This window comes from Neofelis nebulosa, chromosome 7 (genome assembly GCF_028018385.1).
Source record: "Neofelis nebulosa isolate mNeoNeb1 chromosome 7, mNeoNeb1.pri, whole genome shotgun sequence".
Taxonomy (NCBI): Eukaryota; Metazoa; Chordata; class Mammalia; order Carnivora; family Felidae; genus Neofelis; species Neofelis nebulosa.
In genome coordinates this window covers 63,989,419-64,012,502 of record NC_080788.1, presented here as the reverse complement: position 1 = coordinate 64,012,502, position 23,084 = coordinate 63,989,419, and the positions used below count along the sequence as shown (strand labels likewise).

Here is a 23,084-nt window from a genome sequence, read left to right as displayed (position 1 = left end):
TACAGTTAGAGATTCTCATGGGAGACTTCTTTCCTACTTCACCCACAACCAAAGCAAAGACCGCTTACACCCATCTTCACCATCCCCTCTCCACAGCAGGTTTTTTCTTGCTCACCCACTGCGGTTTTAACAACTTGGTGAACCAACTCTGTGCAAGAGTTCTGATTTGACCTCAGCCTTGGGCCCTGTCTCCTCAGCCCCTTACACATGGTCTATTGAAATCCAGGCTTTAGGCCATTGAAGATCAACACATATCTCAGAGACAAATGTTGGCTCCAGCGGCCACTTACCCCTTATTGTCTTGTCATTTCTCTCCTCCCAGAAATTCCCTTTTCTGCCAGCGCAGCCATGCTTTAAAAAATTACTTTAAAAAAATACATCTTATACCATACTTAGGTTGACTTTACTAAGAGGAACTTCTCTAAATCCCTAGTCTGCCATATAGCTAGAAGTAGAACTCTGTTCTACTGTTCTAAGTATGAAACTTTATATAATTCATAACCCCAGGCAGTATTTTTCAGTTTGTTTCAGGTTGTTCTGACTTTCCCCCATGGCCATGGAAATGCCAGTTGCACACAATGAATCTGGTTCTGGTCCCTGGCCTCACATGGATCAATTTGACCTCACATCAGTCAAATTTCCAGCTTCAGGTCTGCTAAGTTTTGGGTTTCTACTGCATTTCACATTTGTTCTATTGCATTCCATAGAGATAGACATCTTTCTTTGCTATTATACTGTTTTCTCAAATTTTCTATATAGTTGGAGCCAAGGTAAGTATAAACTTAGGTTAATACATGATTGTGACAAGAAATCGACATTAAACTATGTTTTTCAAATAGAACTTTCAGGTCAAATTTTATGGGAAGTTTTTTAAGGATCATATATGTTTTTTCCTAAAACACTTAGCATCTATGGTCAGTGGCCAATGATATCATGTTAATAAGACAGAATGTTGAGAACAAGAATTTTTCTAGGTGTACAATATACTGATTCACCAATTCTATGCATTACTCAGTGCTCGTCATGATAAGTGTACCCTTCATCCCCTTCCCTGTTTCACCCATCCCCCCCCACCCACTTCCTGTCTGGTAACCAACATTTGTTCTCCATGTTTTTTTGCCTGTCTCTTTTTTCTTTGTTCATTTGTCTTGTCTCTTAAATTCCACATATGAGTGAAACCATATGGTATTTGTCTTTCTCAGTCTGACTGATTTCTTTCACTTAGCATTATACCCTCTAGAGCCATCCATGTTGTCACAAATGGAAAGATCTCATTTTTTATGACTAATATTCCATTGGTATATATACCACATCTTTATCCACTCATCTACAGATGGACACTTGGGTTGCTTCCATATCTTGGCTATCTTTGCAATAAATAATGCTGCAATAAACATAAGGGTGCATGTATCTTTTCAAATCAGTGTTTTTATTTTCTTTAAATATCCAGTAGTGGAATTACTGGATCATATGGTAACTCAATTTTTAATTTTTTGAGGAACCTCCATACTGTTTTCCATGATGGCTATACCAATTTGCATTCCCACCAACAGTGCACAAGGGTTCCTTTTTCTCCACATCACCACTACTTGCTATTTTTCGTGGGGTTTTTTAGCCATACTGACAGATATAGAGAATAAGAATTTAATAAAAAATCTCCAGACCCAGTAAACTAGAGATGGAGGTCTCCATAGTTCCCTATAATATACATGAGCCAAAGGGCTAGAAACTAAAGACCAGGGCAGAACCCAGTGATATCAAGACATAACTATCCAGTAGGAACATAGGTCTGGAAGACACAAGGTGAAGGTAAAGAGGGAAGAAGACAGCCACGTCTTGGTGACTGAGACCCATGAGCTACAGTGCTCAGAACCGTGGGCTCAACATCACAGATCAGCAACGGGCCTGCACTCACTACTCCAAGTGTAGTCTGCGGACCAGTGCTAGTCCTCAAACCATTTGTAATACATCTGTCATGCAGTAAGAACCTATTCCAGAATTTAAACCAACTGTTTCACCAACAAAACTTTTCTTGATGAAGTAAAAATACATGCACTTACGTTCTGGTAGAAGTCCCCTACCCCCCACCAATAACAAACAGTTCCTTAACCATCCACATTAAAATGATTGCTTTAGACAGTCCCTGCTTTGGCTAGAGGTAGCCTTAGATGGTAACAAGAAGTAGATCCAGAATCCTGAAGGTCTGTTAAAAGAAAAACTACTGACTGTAGCTGGTTAAGAAAAATTAAAGGATTAAAGACTACATATGAATACAAATAACATCTCTACTGGGAACTCATCATCTCCATTGGGAATAAATTCAAGAATTTATTATACTAAATGAAACTAAAAATGACCTTAAGTATGGGAAAAGAAATTAAATAGTATTACAGCCACATGTTAACAACCAAATAATAAATAATAGGTTTAATCTCAACTTCTAAAATTGTCATAAGTTTTAATTATGTATGCATTCTAATTTTATGTCAATAAATGCTATACTGGTTAAATGTGAGGGTGTGGCATATCATAATCTTTACAACACTTATTTAACTTTATATAATTATATTTAATTATATCCTTTAATAGTATATTATTTGTTTATTTCTTGAGGTATGCACACACCCTTGTTCCATGTAACCACATCCATGGCACATGGCCTCAACAAATGAACTTTGAAAACTAATCCAGAAAGCAAAAGGTGAATTATGATAAAATCTAACTAGCCTTGTTATCTATTTCTAGAGACTCTGCCCAAAAATAAAGCTTTTTAAAAAAGAGATAGTATTCTAAAACAAAGTTGCCACCAAAATTTTCATTTTTAAGATGACTTTCAAGACTTACATATTATCATTCAGAAATAGTACAATACCTACCTTCTATAACAATAGCAAGTCTGCATTATAATAATGCAAATATTACAATTACATGTGAAGAATCATAATCCAGAAGAAAATATCCTTGAAATTTTTAAAAATATTTTATTATATAGGCATAATACAAAGTATATAACCCCTCTTGTCCCAAAATATATTATATATATTTTTAATATATATAAAATATTTGTTTTTTATATATTTTAAACTGAAATCTATTAATGTATTTTACAAACGTTTTTAATATGATGGTTGAAACAAAATAAGTTGATGAAAAAAAACCATCCAATTACCTTTACTATTTTATTCCCAAAGCAATAGAGCTAATTGTGCTTTCAGTTTATTCTGCAACACATTTGAATACTATACATAGTTGATGACTTTAAAATGGTTACTGGCTCCATTCATTCTAGAATAATTCCTGAACACCAGCCATGTACCTATAACTGCTACATGCTGTTTCACAACCATTACATGATACTATTCAGCTGCAAAAAGTTTGACCAAGATTCATCAGATGATGTAAAAATAAATCAGTGCTTCTGAAAATTTTGTGCTCTATTTACTTGTTTCAAAATGTGTTTCTTTCTGCCTATGATTTCTAGAATGGATTTTGTAAGATTTGTTCTACTGTTAATGTGCAAATCCCACTCTCACAATTTCACAATCAAATATTTTGCACCATCATTGCACACACCTACCAACACCTACAGAAGGAAAAATAAAGGCTGTGAACCCTATAAAAATACCAATAATTTATGTGTCAATGTTATAACTTTATCTGCCTTCCTGAAAGCTGTTACAAATGACAAAGAAAGATTAAATAATATCTACAGTTCTGAACAATGACACCAAAGAGAGAGTATAATTACTTTTCCAACTCAGGCCTTTCTTAATGTATGAATACCAAAACATACTAGTTAGCCTTCCAGTTTAACCACAAACATGTCAGGTTTGTTTGGAGTTCCAGTGCATTTGGGTAAGACGTATAAATGGCTGGTAACAGTTTAAAGGCTTTAGAATGAAGCCCACATTTGTTGGTGGCCCCAAAACTTAGCTGAAAATTGGCTGACGTGAGTAGGTGTGACTTAAAGAGGCTGAATGTAATGAAATGCTCACAAGCTAAAATGTCAAAAGCATTGGGGATTGGCCCAAGTCTACCACTAACTAACTGTGAGTCTTGGAAAAATCATTTAGCTATTCAAGACCTTGGTTTCTAATCCATGGAACTGGCCCACGTGACCTGTAAGAACCCTTCAGCTCTCACATTCTATAATTCTGATTCTATGGCATGTTTAGTAATTGAAGGTAGGCCCTCCACCATTCACTGAGCAGAAGAAATCTCCAGCCTTCTGATTGGGGTCCGTGTATTCTTATACCAGGTTAAACGGCAAGAGCATGTCGAAATAGGAATTGGAACACAAGGATTTATCATCCTTTGTGAACCACATTCTTATCCACAATGCTCAGCAACAAGGCTTAGAGTGCTAAACATTTCGATGCAATAATGACAATGCAGTTCACCAAACAAGGCCAAGCTCCGTGGTTTCCAGGAAACCGAAAAGGGAAAGAATGTGGAAAGAAATAGTAGAGACTTCAAATGATGAAAAAAAAAAAAAAATGAATGAAATTCAAACTGAGAATCAAAAGAGACACAATAAAGACCTAAAAAGTGTGGTCAATGCATTTAGAATGATTAGAACCATGGAAAGCTTTTGCTAACAATACTAACAAAACATCTTTGAGAATATTTTATCATTAAAGGAGTCCATGAGATGAGATCAGCGTGATAATTCTTTCTTGGAAAATGCAAAAACTAAAATTGAATTCTTCTGATTTGTGAAAGCTAGGATTATTATGCCACTTCATTAATGGCATTTTTACCTATTTCTAGAAGCTCAAGATGTTCTTTATTTGAAAAACATCCCCTTAGTCTTATTATCAATACCTCTGAAAAATTAGACCAAACATGAATTATTACTATTTATGTAATTTAGTCAAGAAGCCTATCATTACATTAAAGGGTTAAAATGTATGTAAATAAAACAATGAAATGATACAATTACCTCAATGATGAATCCCTTTCTTTAGGAATAAAGGCAATTTAAAAAATTTTTTTTCATGTTTATTTATTTTGAGAGAAAGATAGCATGAACAGGGAAGGGGCAGAGACAGAGGGGGACAGAGGATCCCAAGTGGGCGCTGTGCTGACAGCAGAGAGCCCAATGTGGGGCTCAAACTCGTGAACCAGGAGATAACAACCTGAGCCGAAGTTGGACACTTAACCAACTGAACCACCCAGGTGCCAAGGAATAAAGGCAATTTAATAGAAAGTGGAAAATTATAGAACTAAGCTCTTAACATTTATATGCTATTTCCCTTCAGATTGTTGTCAGTATACATACATATATATCACATAGTTATAGGTGATACTTACCGTGTATCTAGAATTTTTATTTTTAGGTTTCAGATCACTCATTTCCAACTAAAAGTCCTTTATTGACAAAATCCTTGTATTTATCACTTTTATTATCCTACTACAGTATTAAATGGATAAGACTGTATAAATTGCTTTGGCATTCTAATTGAGAGCATTTAAGCTGTTCCTTACTTTGTTCGGTTTAGTTTTCCTTGGCTGTTATTGCTTTGTACATATTCCTAAAAGTGGAATTGTGCAGGTCAAAAATATAAATAATGTCATAGCCAGCGTCATAAAAATTGACAAACTGCTTTTCATGGGAAAAAGAACCATTTTAAAAAGTTTCCAAAAACTGAATATTTACCCAGAAAATAGATAACACTAGTTCAGGAGTGCCTGGTGGCTCATTCAGTTAAGTGTCTGACTTTAGCTCAGGTCATTATCTCACAGTTTGTGAGTTCGAGCCCCACATCAGGCTCTGTGCTGACAGCTCAGAGCCTGGAGGCTGCTTTGGATTCTGTGTTTTCCTCTCTCTCTGCCCCTCCCCTACTTGCTCACGTGCTCCCTCTGTCTCTCAAAAATAAAATATTTTTTAAAAAAACACTAGTTCAAAGGGATACACACCCCTATGCTTATAGCCAAATTATGGAAGAAGTCCAAGTATCCATTGATAGAAGAATGGATAAAGAAGATGTGGTGTGTATATATATATATATATATATATATATATATATATATATATACACAATGGAGCATTATTCGGCCATAAAAAAAAAGAATGAAATTTTGCCATTTTCAACAATACGGATGGAGCCAGAGAATATAATGCTAAGCAAAATAAATCAGTCCCAGAAAGCCAAGCACCATATGACTTCACTCACATGTGAACAAAACAAGTTAAGAAACAAAACAAATAAGCAAAACAAATAAGCAAAGGATTAAAAAGAGAGACAAACCAGGAAACAGACTCTTCACTATAGAGAACAAACTGATAGTTACCAGCGGGGAGGTAGGTAGGGAGATGGGTGAAATAGGTGATGGGGGTTAAGGAGTGCACTTGTCGTGATGAGCTCTGGGTGGCGTATGGAAGTGCTGAATCACTATATTGTACACCTGAAACTAATATAACATTGTATATTAACTGCATGGGAATTCAAACAAATTTTTATTTTTATTTTTTCTTTTTTTTAAATTTTTTTTAATGTTAATTTTTGAGAGAGATAAAGTGTGAGCGGGGAGGGACAAAGAAAGAGGGAGACACAGAATCCGAAGCAGGCTTCAGGCTCTGAGCTGTCAGGACAGAGCCTGATGTGGGGCTCGAATTCACAAACTGCGAGATCATCACCCGAGCTGAAGTTGGACACTCACCCGACTGAGCCACCCAGGCGCCCCTTGATTCTAAGGCTTACCTCCATCTTCAATTTCATCCTCTCTGCTATATCCTTCCCTTTGTTATCATAGAAACAAGCATATGTAAATGCCATCTTAATAATGTTAAAAATAAAAATAACAATACTAATAATAAACATTTAGATAGCACTTAAGATGTGCCAAGCCCTGTTCGGAGCACTTCATACACATGCTAACTAATTTAATCTTCATAACAACCTATAAAGGGGATATTAATTATAACTATCCCATTCTACAGATCAAAGAACTAAAGCACAGAGAGGTCAAAATACCTGTCCAAGGTCACACAGCTAGTAAGTACAGAGTTGAGATTCAAACCCAAACAGGCTGCTCCAGTGTATGGCTCTTAACCACTATGTCCCATGTATAGAAGCTTACATAACAAAACTACAATGCAGGGAGGTAATATAGAGCAGACTGGGTTGAAAAGAGTCAATGGGCAAAGAAGCCCGTACGGCACCTAGAAGAACAGAGAGTGACTCTCTGAGCTAGTGGGAAAATCAGGGGACAGGTACCAGAGACCACTGTATGCAAATGACGGAGAGGTTGTCTGTGGGATCCGTCTTGTATGGCCTGTTCTATGAATATAGCTATTTTCATTTTCTCTTGATGCTATCATCTCAAATCATCTCCATACAAGGAGTCAGCTTGACAGGGGAACTCTCATCCATGGTCAAAGCCAATACTCCCAACCCCACGGGAGCCCACCAGGCGAGAAGTAAGTGGCTCAGCACAATCCCCATCCGCCATGTCATCGTGCCTACTTTCCCTCGCTCCTAACAGCTCCTAATAGCAAGATCCGGTGACACCAATACAACTACTACCACCTTCAGGCTTAGCCAAATCCCACTGCCTCGACTAAGCTTGACCGAAGCGAATGTGCATTTGCAGCCTCAGCCTACCACCTGAAACACGGAACTAAGTCATTTTTCCAGCCCTTGCTGACAGATCAAACCTAGGATTCAGGTGGTTCCAGGACTACCCCCAGGGCTCCACATTGCCCTTTTCCTCACTCTTTCCCCAGTTCATCCCTAAAATTGAATATGGCCTTTACCCATAAATCACCAATTCAATGTCCACAGATTACTGCTTTCACCCAAATCAGTGATCCTGAAACAATGTTCTCTTGTAATAGGAAGAAGAAGACAAAACTGTAAAATTAGCCGTTTCCGGAAGCTATCATACAGACAACATATTCTTTGCTCTATAGGTAGCAAGCTAACTTTTTTTATACATATGAAAGACAATCTCACATTCTCCCAAAAAGTGTTACGAAACTTCCAAAAGTAACTTTCAATAGAATATTTAAACCAATTACTACTGAACAATTGGGAAGCACACACACTAAGCTTTACATGTTATAAATGACATCATTTCTCACCCAAAATATGCCAACATTCACAGGCAGAAGGTCATCTAGCCCTACTCTCTTGATTTTAAAGTAAGAAAACCAAGTCTTCAAGAGACTAAGTGACTTCTTCAAGGTGACAGAGTAGGCCCCTGACAACTCTGAAATAAGGAGTCAGGTCTCCAGATTCCCAATCCACAAAGTACCCAGAAGTCTATGAGGTGCAATGAGCTTCGCAGAGTTTTAAACAGACATAGTGTGTTCCCTGAAAAGGACACACATGTGGTACACAATGTGATCCATTTGATTTTGTGAAACTCTAAGCAGTCAAAACATAAAGACTCATATGCCAACACTCATATGCCTTAATCACACAAGTTTCTCAAAGTGTTGACTGTAAAACAATAAAGCTGAAAGTTAATCATTTCAATCCTGTCTCTTCCACTCAGTAGCTACATATGCTTGAGGAAGTTACTCAACCTCTCCACATCTCTATTTCCTTGTCTGGAAAATGAGGATAGTAGTGTTCACCTCACAGAGTGGTTATAAAGACTAGGTAAGTTAATAAGTTACAAAGTACTTGGAACGGTGCCTGCCACTGTAGGCCCACAGTCGTTGTTCTTCTCTACTTACATATGATTCTTTTCCACTTAGGTAACGACTAACTCTTAGTATTGATCATACTTCTGTAAATCTATCCAACCTTCATATGACACTGGAAAAATATACAAGATTTCCTAAAGGACCCAGGTTTTGAGTCAAAAATTAAATAATAATAGAGACATGGTAGAAAATAATGGATACAAGTCCAAGGCATAAGACAAATGGTGAGAAATCAGGAGAACTGAATTAGGGAGAATGACAGGCTTTGCCTGCCTTGGATTGGCAGGCATGGGGTGAGAAGTGCCAACCATTTTCACAATGAGTCAAACCACAAACATTTTACTTACCGCATCCAGTTTGCAATGCCCTATCACTACCACCACAACTATTGGCCAAGAGCCTCTTTCCGCTCCCTAACCATTCTTACCTCTTCCACTTCCTCCCCGTATCAATAGACTCAAGGAGAAAAAAAAAAAAAAAAAAAAAAAACCCTCAGAAAATAAAAATGAAGGTCTCCCTGAAACATAATTCCCATTTAATTTCCCATGAAGAGTAAACAAAAATGAATTCTAAAGAGAAGCACAATGCATGTATTCCCCTTAGATCTGTTGCCTGAGTCTCATTAGGTAGACCTAGCTGTCCTTTAGGCTGAGAGTCAGTGAAGCTGTCCATGGCTGGCAAAAGGTTAAGAGAAATTCAGCAGGACACGGTCATTAGGGGTGAAGAATCTCAGTCAGGACTGGGCCACACTCTTGGAGAGCTCTAAGGAGATCAGAATGGAATCAAAATCACTTACCTGACGCTCACTCCCATGGAACAGCATATAAAATAAAATAATAAGAGAAGAGCCTGACCAGGGTTAAGCGGCTAGACAGGAGGGGACAGTGCTGACAGAAGGGTGATACAAGCAAGGACAAAAAAAAAGAGAAGATTCCAAAGAGTCATAAAGAACTGCGGCAAGATATGACAGCAAATTACACATACTGGTTAAAACTTAATGAGGCTTGAAGATCACCCAAGATAACAGGATTTAGTAGGAGACAGAAAGTAGGTACTGCTCGCAATTAGGACAAGACCAGCCCTGGGAGAGAGGATGTAGGTGGAATCACAAGTTTAGCCTTGTCATGTTTAATTTTAGGTAAAAGCAAGTATCCAGGTGGAAGCATACTACGGGTAGCTGCAAAATCAGAATATTATGGAGCATTTCTAATGGGTTCAGAATATCAACCAACTCACAATTGTGCTAATTTAAGAGCTTTCTCTTACCCGCAGTGATATGTCTTTCAATGACAATCAATTATAACATGAAATAGGCACACGAAGGATTTAGAATGAATTAAAACTGAGTAATAATATATTATGAATTATGAACTAAAAGTGGGACTACTTAAGGCCCAAGTTCGATATATAAAGATGATTTTGTGGAGAATAACTACCAGATTTTTCCATTAAAAAAAAACATTTATGTCACTGTCAGGCACAGAATATTAGGCATATGGGTCATTATTCTGACTTCAGATAGGATTTCACAGATTTATTATATCACATAAAGTAAGTATAATAATATTACTTTAAGTTCTACGAATCATATTTTTAGCTTTTATGCAAATTCTTACTGACATATTCCCATGTCAGTTTCCTCGATGGACGTAACACATAAAACCAGTCATAAACAGTCAAAGGAAACTGGAGGCTTTTTTAAATACAATCATTGGTTACAGTTAAACTTTAAATAAAGAAGACTTACCACATTTTCCTTCATCTTTCTCAGTTTGTCATCTATCTCTCTCAGCCGGTTTTGCTGATCCCGTTGCTCTTTGGTGTTCCGAAGTACCTTTTCTCCTGGAGTTATTTCCATATTTTTATCATCATCATTAAGGTCAGGTTCCTAATCAAAAAAAAAAAAAAATTCACACACAGGCTGGAAATGTACCATTACATGCCGCCCCAAAGCAAATGAACTTTAAAGGTTTGGCTTTGCTTCTCAAACAATATTTCTTCCCTTCAAAATGATATTCAGGGGTACCTGGGTAGCTCAGCTGGTGGAGTGTCTGACTTTTGATCTCAGGTCTTGATTTCAGGGTCATGAGTTCAAACCCTGCACTGGGCATGGAGCCTACTTTTAAAACAAATTATATTTATAATTCCCTAAACTCTTCCTCTTTGAAGGAGAAGGGTCCAACTATACATAAAACAAGTAGGAAAATAAACTCAATCATTTGGGAATCAAGAAGTTAGAGTGAAAAGAGAAGTGGCCAGGAAGCAGCAACCTGGGCTCTGGTCCCTGCTCTATACATATCAGCCCAAGATCCTGGGCAAATCACACTTTCTCTGGACTCAAAATTCATCATATATAAATAACAAGAGAAAAAAAATACTGCCTATCCATACTATGAAAGGTAGATGTTTACTTAGTGAACTGGAATGGGCAAAGTCAGGAGTTTTGAATCCTGGCTCTACCTGGCTCCTGACTAAGATGGCTTTAGGGAAATCAACTAAGCTGTCTGAACTTCAGTTTTAGCATCTGCAAAATTATAATAACATTCGGCCCCAAAGTCATTACAGTAGGTAGTAGGCATGCAACAAATCTTAGTGGCTAACAAATGTGAGTTAAATATGTCCTCTGAAAGGAATAAAGATTACATAATGGAAGTAGTTCACTATTATCAGCAATATTTGAATGGACAGAACCATAATCTTTCAAAATTAATGGGTATAAAAATGGGTATTTGAGAGGAAGTTGGCTTTATATCTATAACTTCACTTCCTATCTTTTCTCCCACAGATCTCCTACTCTGTGCTGCCATGCAGGTAACTGACATAATGTCATAAATGTCGTGTTTGAAGTTACTCAAACCAGAACCCTCCAACACTCTCATCCCTTACAGAGTTTGTATCATGCCCATTATCTACCCCAAGTAAGAAGTACTTGTAACCAGTGTCTCCTTGAAGATGCTTGCATTTCTTGTATTTGGGGTTATTTTGGTGCCTTGGGACCTCAGCTCTGTGATGAAAAACACTGATTCAGAAAGAGTATTGATTATGCAGATTACCTGCCATTTTCTATTGAAGAGGTAGGAGCAGCACTCTCTCCAGTTAACCTAAGATGAAGCTGGAACATTCCTAAGACACTGAATGTCAGGGACTTTGTTAATTAGCGATTCATAAATGAAACAGAAAATTCAAATAATACAGTTTCATTTTAAGAAGAAAAGTACATTTAAAACTACACTTTACCCTCTACCTAAACTTTATATCGTGTGATTTTAGTATGTGACATTGTCACTACTTTTTAGCTCTAAATAATTTGCAACTTGTTTTGTTATTTAGTTTTTTATTTTTTATTTTTATTTTTTTAGAGAGAGAGAGCACAAGCAGGGGAGAGGGGCAGAGAAAGAGAGAGAGAGAATCTTAAGCAGGCTCCATGCTCAGCACAGAGCCCAATGCAGAGCTTGATCTGACAACCCTGGGATCATGACCTGAGCCGAAATCAAAAGTCAGACGCTCAACTGACTGAGTCACCCAGGTGCCCTGTTATATACTTTGAATTAATGGTTACTTAGCATATTTTTTTTTTTTGTGACGGCTTCTTTTTCATAGAACTTGGATCACACCGTATTGTCATTTTCAATTTGAATTTTTTCACTTATCAATACAAATCGATTATTTTTCTATATCATTAAATGTTCCTCAAAATCAATATAATCCCATACTATTTTATTACAAATTCCATTTTTTTAAAAAAATGACGGGAAAAGTATAATTTTTTTGGAAGCTAAAAATATTTAGCCTCTGGGATAATGTCTCATTAACTTCAATTTTTTTTTGAAGGGTCACCATCTCACTTCCTGATACCTCTTAATTAAGGCCCTCCTCCCTTACTGCCTCATCATTCACCTAAATCATGGTTTTCAAACTCCAGTGGCCTTCAAACTCACCCACAGAGCCTGGGAAAACTTTCAAAGGCCCAGCCTCCACACTGGAGATTCTGATTCAATAGGGGACTGACACCCTGAATACAGCTACTTGAAAATTTGAGAACTATCTACTTAGCTTGAGCCTCTTAACTGATCTGAGGGCCACCAGTCTCCCATTCACTCCACCCTATGCAGAGATGCCACGGAGCAAAGCCACTGAGCAAAGTCCTCGATCATTCCTGGTCTGTACCCTGACTAGCTCTTCAGCCTCGTTTCCCATTGCTTGGGTCTCAGACCCAAAACCATGGCAATACTCACAATTACTAGTTCTCCACTACTCCATGCCCCTTTCCTCCAGCTGCTCGTGAAGACTCCACTCTTTTTGAGCACAAATATATTTCCCCTATAAAATGTTCCCTAACACACTTAGGAAGGGCAGTTATTCTCTGGGTCATGCCACATGTTCCCTCTTCCCAGTTACCACACTGTCACTGTTCAGACAGGGACCATGACTAATCCTACTCTGTATCCCAACACAAACTATAACCCTGAAGCTGTATAAGCACTGGCCAATAGACTGTACAGCTGACCCTTGGACAACATGAGTTTGAATGGCATAGGTCCACTTTCACGCAGTTTATTTTTCAATAAACAGTACAGTGCTATAAATAAATGTATTTTCTATATGGAAACAAACAAAAATGACAATACAACAATCCAAACGCTTTGGGATGCAGCGAAGGCAGTCCTGAGAGGAAAATACATTGCAGTCCAGGCCTATCTCAAGAAACAAGAAAAATCCCAAATACAAAATCTAACAGCACACCTAAAGGAAATAGAAGCAGAACAGCAAAGACACCCCAAACCCAGCAGAAGAAGAGAAATAATAAAGATCAGAGCAGAAACAAACAATATAGAATCTAAAAAAACTGTGGAGCAGATCAATGAAACCAAGAGTTGGTTTTTTGAAAAAATAAACAAAATTGATAAACCTCTAGCCAGGCTTCTCAAAAAGAAAAGGGAGATGACCCAAACAGGTAAAATCATGAATGAAAATGGAATTATTACAACCAATCCCTCAGAAATAAAGCAATTATCAGGGAATACTATGAAAAATTATATGCCAACAAATTGGACAACCTGGAAGAAATGGACAAATTCCTAAACACCCACACACTTACAAAACTCAAACAGGAGGAAATAGAAAGCTTGAACAGACCCATAACCAGCGAAGAAATTGAATCAGTTATCAAAAATCTCCCAACAAATAAGAGTCCAGGACCAGATGGCTTCCCAGGGGAATTCTACCAGATATTGAAAGCAGAGATAATACCTATCCTTCTCAAGCTATGCCAAAAAATAAAAAGGGAAGGAAAACATCCAGACTCATTCTATGAAGCCAGTATTACTTTGATTCCTAAACCAGACAGAGACCCAGTGAAAAAAGAGAACTACAGGCCAATATCCCTGATGAATATGGATGCAAAAATTCTCAATAAGATACTAGCAAATCGAATTCAACAGCATATAAAAAGAATTATTCACAACGATCAAGTGGGATTCATTCCTGGGCTGCAGAGCTGGTTCAACATTCACAAATCAAGTAACGTGCTACATCACATTAATAAAAGAAAAGATAAGAACCATATGATCCTGTCAATCGATGCAGAAAAAGCTTTTGACAAAATTCAACATCCTTTCTTAATAAAAACCCTGGAGAAAGTCGGGATAGAAGGAAATACTTAAAGATCATAAAAGCCATTTATGAAAAGCCCACAGCTAACATCATCCTCAATGGGGAAAAACTGAGAGCTTTTCCCCTGAGATCAGGAAGACGACAGGCATGTCCACTCTCACCGCTGTTGTTTAACATAGTGTTGGAAGTTCTAGCATCAGCAATCAGACAACAAAAGGAAATCAAAGGCATCAAAATTGGCAAAGATAAAGTCAAGCTTTCACTTTTTGCAGATGACATGATATAATACATGGGAAATCCGATAGACTCCACCAAAAGTCTGCTAGAACTGATACATGAATTCAGAAAAGTTGCAGGATACAAAACCAATGTACAGAAATCAGCTGCATTCTTATACACTAATAATGAAGCAACAGAAAGACAAATAAAGAAACTGATCCCATTCACAATTGCACCAAGAAGCATAAAAAACCTAGGAATAAATCTAACCAAAGCTGTAAAAGATCTGTATGCTGAAAACTATAGAAAGCTTATGCAGGTAATTGAAGAAGATATAAAGAAATGGAAAAACATTCCGTGCTCATGGGTTGGAAGAATAAATATTGTTAAAATGTCAATACTACCCAAAGCTATCTACACATTCAATGCAATCCCAATCAAAATTGCACCAGCATTCTTCTCGAAGCTAGAACAAGCAATCCTAAAATTCATATGGAACCACAAAAGGCCCCGGATAGCCAAAGTAATTTTGCAGAAGAAGACCAAAGCAGGAGGCATCACAATCCCAGACTTTAGCCTCTACTACAAAGCTGTAATCATCAAGACAGCATGGTATTGGCACAAAAACAGACACATAGACCAATGAAATAGAATAGAAACCCCAGAACCCACAAAAGTATGGCCAACTAATCTTTGACAAAGCAGGAAAGAATATCCAATGGAAAAAAGACAGTCTCTTTAACAAATGGTGCTGGGAGAACTGGACAGCAACATGCAGAAGAATGAAACTAGACCACTTTCTTACACCATTCACAAAAATAAACTCAAAATGGATAAAGGACCTGAATGTGAGACAGGAAGCCATCAAAACCCTAGAGGAGAAAGCAGGAAAAGACCTCTCTGACCTCAGCCGCAGCAATTTCTCACTTGACACATCCCCAAAGGCAAGGGAATTAAAAGCAAAAATGAACTATTGGGACCTCATGAAGATAAAAAGCTTCTGCACAGCAAAGGAAACAACCAACAAAACTGAAAGGCAACCAACGGAATGGGAAAAGATATTTGCAAATGACATATCGGACAAAGGGCTAGTATCCAAAATCTATAAAGAGCTCACCAAACTCCACACCCGAAAAACAAATAATCCAGTGAAGAAATGGGCAGAAAACATGAATAGACACTTCTCTAAAGAAGACATCCAGATGGCCAACAGGCACATGAAAGATGCTCAACGTCGTTCCTCATCAGGGAAATACAAATCAAAACCACACTCAGATATCACCTCACGCCAGTCAGAGTGGCTAACATGAACAAATCAGGAGTCTATAGATGCTGGAAAGGATGTGGAGAAATGGGAACCCTCTTGCACTGTTGGTGGGAATGCAAATTGGTGCAGCCACTCTGGAAAACAGTGTGGAGTTTCCTCAAAAAATTAAAAATAGACCTACCCTATGACCCAGCAATAGCACTGCTAGGAATTTACCCAAGGGATACAGGAGTACTGATGCATAGGGGCACTTGTACCCCAATGTTTATAGCAGCACTCTCAACAATAGCCAAATTGTGGAAAGAGCCTAAATGTCTATCAACTGATGAATGGATAAAAAAAATTGTGGTTTATATACACAACGGAGTACTACGTGGCAATGAGAAAGAATGAAATATGGCCCTTTGTAGCAACGTGGATGGAACTGCAGAGTATGATGCTAAGTGAAATAAGCCATACAGAGAAGGACAGATACCATATGTTTTCACTCTTATGTGGATCCTGAGAAACTTAACAGAAACCCATGGGGGAGGGGAAGGAAAAAAAAAAAAAAGAGGTTAGAGTGGGAGAGAGCCAAAGCATAAGATACTCTTAAAAACTGAGAACAAACTGAGGGTTGATGGGGGGTGGGAGGGAGGGAAGGGTAGGTGATGGGTATTGAAGAGGGCATCTTTTGGGATGAGCACTGGGTGTTGTATGGAAACCAATTTGACAATAAATTTCATATATTAATAAATAAATAAATAAATAAATAAATAAATAAATAAATAAATAAATGTATTTTCTCTTCCTTATGATTTCCTAAATAACATTTTATTTATCTTTCTTTATTTTAAGAATTCTGTATATAATACATATAGCATACAAAATATGTGTTAATCAACTGTTGACACTATCAGTAGGGTTTCCAGTGAACAGCAGTTAAGCTTATGGAAAGTCAGAAGTAAGAACGCAGATTTTACACTGCATTGGGTGACAGCGCCCCCCATCCCTGCACTGTTCAAAAGTCAACTGTAATCTGGTTCTCAGAACTCTGTTCACACTAATGTTTCAATGAAATTTATATTTTGTGAAGTTATTTTTTTAAGTTTATTTATTTTGAGAGAGAGAGAGCATGAGCTATGAATGGGACAAAGAGAGAGGATTAGAGGTAATCCCAAGAAGGCTCCATACTGTCAACGCAACATGACACAGGACTCGATCTCACAAGTTGTGAGACCATGACCTGAGCTGAAATCAAGAGTCAGAAGCTAACTGACTGAACCACCCAGGCGCCCCTATATTGTATAAAGTTCTAATGAGGACACTATTAAAAGAGTATTTCAATTTCAAGAAGCGATTATTTTACATTTTGTTTTCCATAAAAGGAGATACACTTCTGGTAGCTCTCAATCTCTAGAAGCATCCAGAGGCTGAATTATTATCAGGAATATATTTAAGAGTGAAACCTAATGTTAGGGAGGCATTTGGAAAAGATGGTATAAAGGTCTCTTTGCAGCTTTTTTTTAAAAAAATTTTTTAATCTTTGTTTATTTTTGAGAGAGAGACAGAGTGTGATCAGGGGAAGAGCAGAGAGAGAGGGAGACACAGAATCTGAAGCAGGCTCCAGGACCCAAGCTGTCAGCGCAGAGTCTGACGCAGGGCTTGAACTCACAAACCGTGAGATCATGAAATGAGCCAAAGTCAGACGCTCAAATGACTAAGCCACCCGGGCACCCCTAGGTCTCTCTGAAGCTTTAAGCATCCAGCATTTCATCAACTTTTATAAAGATGTATCTACCATGAAGTAGGATACACAGTGTCTTAGTCCATCTGAGTTGCTATTATAGAAGACCACATTGAAGGTGGCTTATAAACAACACAAATGTATTTCTCCAAGATCAAGGCATTGGCAGACTTGATGTCTGATAAAGGCCTGCTTCCTGGTTCCTAGAGGACCATCTTCTTTGCTGTGTCCTCACATAGTAGACGGGACAAGAGAGCTCTCTACGTCTTTTTTATTAGGGCACTAATCCCCTTCATGACGGCTCCACCCTTATGACCTAATCACATCCCAAAGTCCTGACCTCCAAATACCATCACACTGGGGATCAGATTTCAAATATGAATTTTGAGAGGACACAAACGTTCAGTCTATAAATTATAGTGAGATGAAAAACATCCAAGTTGGATTTCATTTTTAAATGGAAATCTTTTTTTTTAAGAGACAGCATTTTAATAATCTACAACTCTGATTTTATTTTTAGTTTTTGGGTATGCAAAGAAAAGACACAGAAAAACATTTCTAATTCAGACTTCATTGATATTTTAAATTTTGCTTATTCAAAGCCACCATTAAGACAATCCACAAGGGGCGCCTGGGTGGCGCAGTCGGTTAAGCGTCCGGCTTCAGCCAGGTCACGATCTCACGGTCCGTGAGTTCGAGCCCCGCGTCAGGCTCTGGGCTGATGGCTCAGAGCCTGGAGCCTGTTTCCGATTCTGTGTCTCCCTCTCTCTCTGTCCCTCCCCCGTTCATGCTCTGTCTCTCTCTGTCCCAAAAATAAATAAACGTTGAAAAAAAAAAATTTTTAAAAAAAAAAAAAAAAAAAAAAAGACAATCCACAGGCTGAGAGTAAAATTTATAACACACAAACCTGTCAAAGGACTTGTATCCAAAATATGTAAGGAACTCACACAATTCAATAATAAAATAAGGAAGAATAAATACTAAAAAAGATAGTGTAGCTTTAAAGCAACTTGGATACTTCATAAAAGAAGACACATGAATGACAAATAAGCACGTGAAAAAGTCCTATACATCATTAAGTAATCAGGGAAATGTAAATTAAAATCACAATCAGATATCACTACACAGCCACAAAAATGGCCCAGATGAAAAATTTTGTTAACCCCAAATATTGGAAAGGTAGGGACCATGAGGAACTCTCAAGTGTTATTGATGGGAATATACAATGGTATAACCACTTGGGAAAATTGTTTGGTAGTTTCTTAAAGAGTTCAGTGTTTGTCTTTCCTATGATCCATAGTTCCACTCCTGCAACTCTATCCAAGAGAAATGAAAATGTATGACTGAAGCCTTGTACACAAATGTTCACAGCAGCTTTAGGCATATAGGCAAATGTCCATCAGCACGAGAGTGATAAACAAACTATGGGAGAACACCTGACTCAAGCTAGGCCAATCAGACTCTTTCTCCTTGATCGCTGTCTTGTGGGTAGGTTCAATCAATGAGCTGGAGAGCAGGAGAAAAGAGAGCTTGCATTATCTTCACCTTCTCCTCCCTGCTCTGGCATTAAGGTTTTGGCAGCAACATATCCCTAAGGGGCCCATCAGGAGAATTGTCTTACATTCAACTGAATATTCATGCGCAAAGACAGAGGCCACAGGTGGAGCTAGTCTACTTAGATGAACATAGGACAGGAAACACGGCAGGGTAGTGTCAGGTACCCCTGGTCAATGGGAGTTTTTGCCACAGTCTGTGTCATGACAGTATAGGTACAAGGGCAAGGAAGTACCGTGGCTCAAAAGCTATATATCTCATAAGAACACCATCTCTTGAAATGATCCCACAGGCACACCCCCACAGTGTCCCAGCCAGGGACATGCCCAGTCTCAAGAAACACTGCACTAAGTGAGACTGAGAGTAGAGCTTCTCCACCAGGCCTTTATAATTCTCCCAATCCCTGGGTCATCTTTAGCATGAGCAAAGTTGCCTCCTAACATTGTTAACCTTCCAACTTTCATCGTATTGCCAAGGAAGCAGTTAGAAAGCTAACTACAGCTCAAATTCTCATGATGAAGGGGGAAGGATTGGTTAATCCTTTGCCTACACCTTCTGTGATTACAGTTTTGGATGGCAAAACTGTAAATGTTTGTTTATCATTCTCCCACAGCTCCAGCTTTCCCTAAGTTCCAATACATTTTTTCTTCCCCTACCCACTGTTGCTAGTCCCTATGTGTCCTAACGTCCCATATTGGCTCCTTTAAATCCATAAATAGTTCCTTAACTTACTTATCTTCAAAATCCAAGCTGGCTGTTTTCTCTTTCTTGCTCAAAATTCTAACTGGTATACCGTGTGTGTGTGTGTGTGTGTGTGTGTGTGTGTGTGTGTGTTTGCAGAGAAGTAAACTCAAAGGAAATTGAATTTGATGGTAAAAACCTTGTTTCTTTCACCTTATTTTTCTTAGATGCTTTTGTAACTCCTGAATTTTCTATAAGAAACACATATTAACTTCATAAGCAGAACTCATATTTTATTTTCAAGAAAACAGAAATATTATTCTAGCAAGGCTATTTCTGTTCTGCTCTGACAATGTGACTCTCTGTACCCAAAGGTACTGGCCCAAAAGTTAGGTTTTAGCCCCAGTTCTGCTGGTATAACCAGCTATATACTTTTAAGCAAGTCACTTTCTCTTTCTGCCTCAAGTTCTTCCAAAACACTTTCTTCCAACTCTCATATCTTATGAGTTCTGTAATTCTCTACTGTTAGACCCAAGGATATGTAACAGCCTTCCTCAGTTGTAATATGATAGCATAACCATATAGTTCAAATATTTGAAGGATAGCAAGCAGTGAAAGATAGGCCAACATGGAGCAAAAAAAGATAATCATTGATTCTAACAACAGAAACAAAAATCCCACTGGCATTTTCAAGAAGCTCTGTTGGTACCAGGAGAGGTTCTCTTGTCAAATCAAAGTGCCAACCAGTACTATGCATTTTCATGATCATCAGGAAATATCTTGGGGCACCTGGTTGGCTCAGTCGGTTAAGCGTCCCACTTCGGCTCAGGTCATGATCTCACGGTTTGTGGGTTTGAGCCCCGCATTAGGCTCTGTGCTGGCAGCTTGGAGCCTGGAGCCTGCTTCAAATTCTGGGTCTCACTCTCTTTCTCCCCCTCCCCAACTCACACTCTGTGTGTCTCTCTCTCTTTCATAAATAAACATTAAAAAAAATTTTTTTAAGGAAATACCTTGATTTCCTATGGTAGGAATGTTTTGAGCAGATTCTCTGACTAGCCATATCATTTCTGGTTTTCAGGCATACAGAAATGTTTTTATTCAGTAAAAGTAAAATTCAGTTCAATAAAAGCTCTCTGTGATATGCACAGAATATCCAAGGAGCCACAAAATGAGAACTGTCCCTGAGGCCAATATTTATTGATTTCACTAATTGATTGCCAACAGTTTCTAGGTTCAACCTTAGGAAAATATCTGTGGTGTTGACTGAGCCAACAGGGGTCTTTGAAACTAACTAAACAGAAAAATACAAACCTGCCTAAATAAAGCCAGCTTTCCCTGTGTTATCAAACAAAAGCTATCTTTTTCCAAAAGCAATTGCTATTTTCTGTCATCAGGTGGGTCATTTGCCTAGCAGTAGTAGAGGTAGGGAAAAAAATCTTTCAGCCAAGTTGTTTTTACCATTTTAGAATATTGCCATGAAATGAAAGAAACCTTGACTACACAGGAGACTTAACACAGAAAAATAAAAAAAATATAAACTTTAATCTGTAAAACACAGGTGGTAAGAACTCCACAGATTCATTTGGGAAATGTTTGACAAGTTAGCAAGGACATTTGAAGTAATTTCTTGTTCATTTCCCAATCAAGAAATCTATACTCTTATGACATGCTTCTATAGTTTTTGGAAATGACACAATGGTCAATAAGACTTCTGTGCTTGTGACTAGCATACATAAAAAATTCCTAGATTCCTGCCCTCAACCATCATATTAAGTAATTTGACATCAAGTAGACTAGATAGCCATTACCTGAACTCTGCAAACCCCTGGACTCAGCAATAAAACATGTTATAGGATTACATTTTATATTTCTTCAGCTTTAGCTAATGTTGAAACAGGAAGAGACAAAAAACTGTTAATTGTTGTTGTCAACAATAGTATGCTTTTGGTAAGAAAAAAGATGAATACAACTACAATTTTCCTCAATCAAATATTTGTTAGCTTTTTGTTGGCCTCACCAAAATGTGTACAACTGAACCAACATTTTAAGAACAAAAACAAACAAACAAACAAACAAATGTAAGGAAGACCTTTATATTCAATTAAACCAGTTGGTTTAAGAACAAAGAAATGCCTGGGAATACAAGCTGGTGCAGCCACTCTGGAAAACAGTATAGAGGTTCCTCAAAAAACTAAAAACAGTACTACCCTACGACCCAGCAATTGCACTACTAGGCATTTATCCACAGGATATAGGTGTGCTGTTTCAAAGGGACACATGCACCCCAATGTTTATAGCAACACTATCAACAATAGCCAAAGTATGGAAAGAGCCCAAATGCCCATCGATGGATGAATGGATAAAGAAGATGTGGCATATATATACAATGGAGTATTACTCGGCAATCAAAAAGAATGAAATCTTGCCATCTGCAACTACGTGGATGGAACTGGAGGGTATCAAGCTAAGTGAAATTAATCAAAGAAGGACAAAAATCATATGACTTCACTCATATGAGAACTTTAAGAGACAAAACAGATGAACATAAGGGAAGGGAAACAAAAATCTTATAAAAACGGGGAGTGGGACAAAACAGAAGAGACTCATAAATATGGAGAACAAACAGAGGGTTACTGGAGGGGGTGTGGGAGGGGGGATGGGCTAAACGGGTAAGGAGCATTAAGGAATCTACTCCTGAAATCAATGTTGCACTATATGCTAACTAATCTGGATGTAAATTTAAAAATATATAAAATTAAATAATTTTTTTAAAAAAAGAACCAAGAAATGCCTCTTAAAATGAGTACAATTTTGAAGACCTTCTCCCAACCAGAAAAAAAAAAAATCTAAGCATGAACTGGAATTCTAGATTTAGTAAGACTGATTGCATGAAACATGAATAAATTACACTTCTTTACAAGAGCCAAACTGAACAGAATTTGTTATTGAATCCAGTTGCTAAGGATTTAAGAAACTGAATACCTACAGAACTCCTATATCTTAGATATTTCTGGAGAAAGCTGGAACCTAATACAGCTACAAATAAGAAATACAGTAACTAAATTATAGAACATCGCTCAATTTTATGGTGGGATTTACAACATGAGGAAAAAACTAACTGATTTGTTGGAGGGTTAGGGGATGGATGTGGAAAGGTATGCAGAGTTAAACCACAGATTGTAAGGAAAAAATGGCTTCAATTCGTTCTCTTCTGCTAAGATGAAATGAAAATAAGAAGCAGATGTCAAAACTGCAACCACGTGATATTATTCACATTACAGCCACAGCAGTATATGCCATTCTTCCTTCTGAAGGTGACCACGTGCTTTGTTTTACACTAAGGAAATCAGACATGTGAAAGCCAACTT

General features: G+C 37.8%; 1 protein-coding gene across 3 annotated transcripts in view; it reads right to left on the bottom strand.

Moving 5' to 3' along the window:
- The window catches only part of FSIP1 (fibrous sheath interacting protein 1), a 197,624-nt gene that overhangs the window by 117,165 nt on the left and 57,375 nt on the right, over positions 1-23,084 (bottom strand). For all 3 annotated transcript variants that reach the window (XM_058738238.1, XM_058738237.1, XM_058738239.1), the window contains exon 10: positions 10,404-10,544. In XM_058738238.1, coding sequence (XP_058594221.1) covers positions 10,404-10,544 — 141 coding nt within the window. The remainder of the gene's footprint in view (positions 1-10,403; positions 10,545-23,084) is intronic.